Raw genomic sequence first — 5,044 nt, 5'->3', positions numbered from 1 at the left:
ATTGGGCACCTTATCAAGAACAAATATGTTATTGATGGCACTAGCTACATGGCAAACAACATAAATGAGGATATGAAGAAATCTTTTGGGATCGATATGAGTTATATGAAGGCATGGAGATGCAAAGAGAAGACACTCGGTTATGTCAGGGGGACACCTTAAGAATCCTACTCCAAGTTACCTTCTTACTTGCACATGCTGCAGTAAAAGAATCCAGGTACAATAACCAATTTTGTCATAGAGGATGGTCGCTTTCTTTACTCCTTCTCACTTGGAGTTTGTAGAAGGGGATTTACATCATGTCTTCCTATGATATGTGTGGATGGCACTTTCTTAAAGACGAGGTATGGTGGCCACATGTTGTGTGTTGTTGCATTGGATGCGAATAGCCACATTTATCCGATTGCGTTTGTGTTGGTTAATAGTGAGAATCATAATTCTTGGAATTATTTCATGATGAAATTGAAGGAAGCCATTGGAGTTGTTGATAATTTGGCTTTTGTATCAAACAGGCATGCTAGCATTATTCATGCTCTTGAGGTTGTCTTCCTTGATGGCCACCACGGTGCATGCTACCATCATATAAAGTATGAATGTAATTGCTAAGTTCAAGATTGACCACTGTCACACAGAGATGTGGAATGCATCATATGAATTTCAGAAGTCAAAATTTCATAGGTTCTTTAACAATATAAAGCAAATGGACCCAGCAATAGGTCAATATCTTGAGGGTATTGGCTTCAATAATGGGACTCGTGCTTATTTTCCAGGGAATCGATACAATATCATGACAAGAAACTACACTGAAAGTTTCAACAACAAAACCGAAGACGCAAGAACCCTCCTAGTCACTACTTTTGTGGAGTTCATTCGTTTCACACTTCAGTCATGGTTTGTTGGGCGCCGTGATGAGGTAGTGAATTGCGCATCCACATTATCACCACTAATGGAGAAAGATTTGGCAGGTATTGTAGCTGATTCAAAGTACTTGAAAGTCCACGCTCTTGGACAGTTCGAATTTCATGTGGTAGACCCAAATGGTGATGGTGAAGGGAATCTGATGACAAAATCATGCTCTTGTGGCATGTTTAAGATTATAGAGATACCTTGTGTTCATGCAGTGGCTGTAGCCATCGACCGCGGTGTTAACATTTACTCACTATGTTCCCCATTCTACACTAGTGAGATGTGGAGGGAGTCGTATAAAGAAACAATTTACCCAACTAGCAACACAAGTGGACAATTTCTAAGGACATAAAGAATATGGACGTTGGGGTACCCATTGAGAAACAACCAGTTGGTCGCCCGAAGAAGAAAAAGGTAGGAAGGACGAAGACAAAACGTTATCCATCGATAGGCGAAGTGTTGCGCAAAGAGTGTAAGTGTAGTATGTGTGGTGGTCTTGGCCACAACAGGGCTTCGTGCAAAGCTAGATAATAAACTATTTGTATCAATTTGGAAGCATTTTTATTATTAACTTTTCTTGGTTTTCCTCGATTTTTTTGCCAAATTTTGTGTAGCTCGATATAAACTCGATATATTTTGATTATGGCTCGATAATTGCTCGATGACAGACTTATTAAAATGAATTTTAAACTTGACTGTTTTCTTAGCTTGGTGGCTGCTCGATAGAGCTTGATTGCTGCTCAATAATAGCCTATTAAAATAAATTTAAAGTTAAAAAATGTATGTTGCTCAATAACAACTCGATAGAGCTTGATAACAACTCGATAGTGCTCGATAACAGGTCGATAGAGCTCGATAACAACGCGATAATACACAGACAATAGTTATATTTATATAGTTATTACAAAAAAAACCAAAAACACAAACATAAGATGTAAAGAACCTGTATATATATTGTCATCATAAAAAATGAAGAGCCTATCATAATCGCTCTTGTAAAATATGTCCAATAAAAAAAACAAAATATACAAGTATCTGATGGTGTGAAAGCCAACCAAGGTTGCACATCTTGATACCACAAGTCTGTCGTCCACTTGTTCCTGAACAACTCTATCTTTTCATCATAAATGGTTTCCAATGGAAGGCCGAAAATGAGATTCTCAATATGCTTGATAGCATACACACCACAATCTCCACTGTAAAAAACATATAAATATTAAATGTGCAGTACTATAAATTTCCTTAGAAACTAATATTGTATAAAGATGATGTTATTTACCTTCTCTTGGACTGAGTGAGCTCGTGTCACTGTAGGCGACGCCATATGAACTGATGTAGCTTCTTTCGTGATGCAGGAATCTTCAACATTAAGTTATCCTTAAACAATTTACCCTACAACAATAAACGCTGCTACAAAAAAGGCTTTTTGTGTTAGTCAAACGTGTCATTCAACATAGTTGACAGATGCCGTTGACCTAATATTGGTATTTGTGTCAGTTGGGAGGTGACACAAAAAAAGCAGTAACAATGTCAGTACTAAAATTGACACCATTTATTTTTGCGTTTGCGTCAGTTTCGCACTGCCACAAACTGTACGATTTGCGTTAGTTTTGCACTGCCACAACTTTAGCATTTGTGTCAGCTATGCACTGCCACACATTTTAGCATTTGTGTCAATTTTCACTGCCACAAATGTGCTTTTTAAAAAAAATAAAAAACCCACTTCTTTTCAATATGGGTCGAAGCCCTTAATCTATTAACCCTACAAACCACTTCTCCTCTTTATCTTTCTGCCGCCCTCACTCTCTTTCTCCTCTTCATCTTCTTTGCTGCCCCACTCTCTTCTCTCTCTAAAAAATTTGGGGTTGGAGAAAAATGGAAAAGGCTTGGGGACAAACGACTTGGGCTCAAGATGAGGGGTTAGGGATGAGGGGCTCAGGGACGAGGGGTTTGGGACGATGACGATGTGTTGAGGAGGATGACTGGCTCATGGGACGGGCTCGGGGATGACGGGCTCAGGACGATAGGCTCGGGATGACGAGCTCGGGACGATGGCGACAGGTTGAGGAGGAGTTGAGGTCCGAGACAAGGCTTGGGGTCTAAGATTGGGTCACGGGGTATGGGTTTAATCTTCAGATGCAATGTGAGTTATTGTATTAAGTTTTTTTCCTTAACATTTTTCTGGTTTGCAGGTGGCTCTCTAAATCAAAGATATTGTGTGTTAATTTATTCTTTGATTATGAGATAATAAGAATATTGTGCATTGTCGAATCTCTTAATCCTGTTTTATTGCTTAAGTTTTGGATATTTGGCATTATGTATATTGTTATTATATATGGGTGGTTGTTAATAGATCTTTATTTGTTTTTATTGAGGGGCTCGGATCTAGGCTATGGAGGGGCTGTTGCAAGTTTCCATGGAGGGATTGTTCTTCATTGTTGTGGTGCCTTGGTGGAGATATGACTTGGGTGTTGTATAAGTTTGTAAATATTTATGTCTTTGTTTTTGTTTAATTTTTGTATAAGAAGACTCTAATTTTTTTTTGTATCAAATTAATATATAAAATTTGTAAATAATGGTGATGAAATGGATATGCATCTTTTCTAAAATCTAAATATGTATTTTTGCACTAATTTGGGATTTATTTTCTATTTGCAAATCAAATATAAGTTGGTCTTTGTTAAAATATGAATATGCATTTTTGTACCAATTTAAGTTTTATTATTTATTTGAAAAAAAATAAAAATTGGGTAATAAGGAAAATAGTTCAAACTCTTTTTCATATTCATATCTTATACTAAAACAAAAATTAGGATATATGACATTTAAAATAATTTTTTATTATTTGATATTTGTGTCAGTGGAAAACTGCCACAAATGCAGCTTTTGAGGCAGTTTTCCACTGACACAAACGTTCTCCACTAACGCAAATGCTTTGCAGGTTTGCGTCATGGGATTCTGCGTCACTTTTAAAATTGTTGTAAAAAATCAATTGTGGCAGTTGGGAACCGACGCAAATAAACTTTTTTGTTGTAGTGAGAGAAGGAAACAACATGAACCATGACTTCATAATTTCATTCATCTGTGCATCACTAATAACCAAGATGTCTGAATCATATATGGTGAATGTCCAACTAGAAATAGAAGTCTCAATGGAAAACCAATGAGACTGCTGATAGTTCTGGCACCAATATACATCCTGAACTCCTGACCAAGATGCTAGAAACTGTTGTTTGAGGCCGGTTACCATGGACATGATGTCAGCATCCCAAACGTACCTTTCTTTGTTAATATTGTTCTTGTACTGCTCATATCTGGCAGGTATCACTTGTGAGAACATCACGTTCATCACAATAGCACCCTGGCGATATGTCTTAGGGAATAACTGGCTACGCCTGCGAAGCATGTGTTCTGCAGAATCAATATGCTACAAAGAGAAGAAAAAATAAAAAGTTGGCAAAAATCAACAAAAATGATTGAAATGTAGTTTGAAAAGCATGCATCGAGCTCATATCGAGCCCCGATCGAACCCTATCGTGCAATTATTGTAACGCCCTACTTCCTTAGAGCCGTTACTAAGTGAGTTTTAAGACAAAATAGTGCAATGAACTCGCTAACCGAGGTTTTGAAGCAAAAGTGTGACTAATAAAAGTTAAGGCTGTAATCTTTGAAAATGCGTTGACTCAATAAAAACTTCTAGTATTAGAAAATTGGGATCCCAAAATAAGGTTTGAAAACTATTTACATCTAGAAATAAGTTTACAGTTGATCAGTTACAAAATCATAGATTATTACAGCCATTTTCAAATAAACCCCCAACCAAAGCAGTCGGGCAGGCCAAACATGTACACGTCGCTTCACGCTCTCCGTACTCATGGTTGGTTGACTCAGTCATTGCCCTTACCTGCAACACAGAGCACCCGTGAGCCGAAGCCCAGCAAGAAAACTCATGCAGAATATAACATATGCATTTATACAATTTATCATAACAGATAATCCACATACATAAAAGTCAACCATTAGACTAAGCAAACACGGCCATGCCGCCCCAGAGCCTTACCGAAGCCTGGGGTATCGGTTCTCACCGCGAGGATAACTCATGTATCCCTTGGGTCCCACCCTGAATATAAGCATCCCA

At 37.8% G+C, this 5,044-nt stretch overlaps 1 protein-coding gene across 1 annotated transcript; it reads left to right on the top strand.

Annotated features, from left to right (window-relative positions):
* Positions 1-309: 309 nt before the first annotated feature.
* On the top strand, positions 310-1,258 carry LOC133799760 (uncharacterized). Its single transcript, XM_062237759.1, has 2 exons — positions 310-565; positions 633-1,258. The coding sequence occupies exons 1-2, from the start codon at positions 310-312 to the stop codon at positions 1,256-1,258; spliced, it is 882 nt and encodes a 293-aa protein (XP_062093743.1).
* Positions 1,259-5,044: the final 3,786 nt, after the last annotated feature.

The sequence above is a fragment of the Humulus lupulus genome, chromosome 9 (assembly GCF_963169125.1).
Source record: "Humulus lupulus chromosome 9, drHumLupu1.1, whole genome shotgun sequence".
NCBI classification, from domain to species: Eukaryota; Viridiplantae; Streptophyta; class Magnoliopsida; order Rosales; family Cannabaceae; genus Humulus; species Humulus lupulus.
Note: the sequence above shows the minus strand (reverse complement) of the source record. Positions and strands in the feature narration are given on the sequence as shown.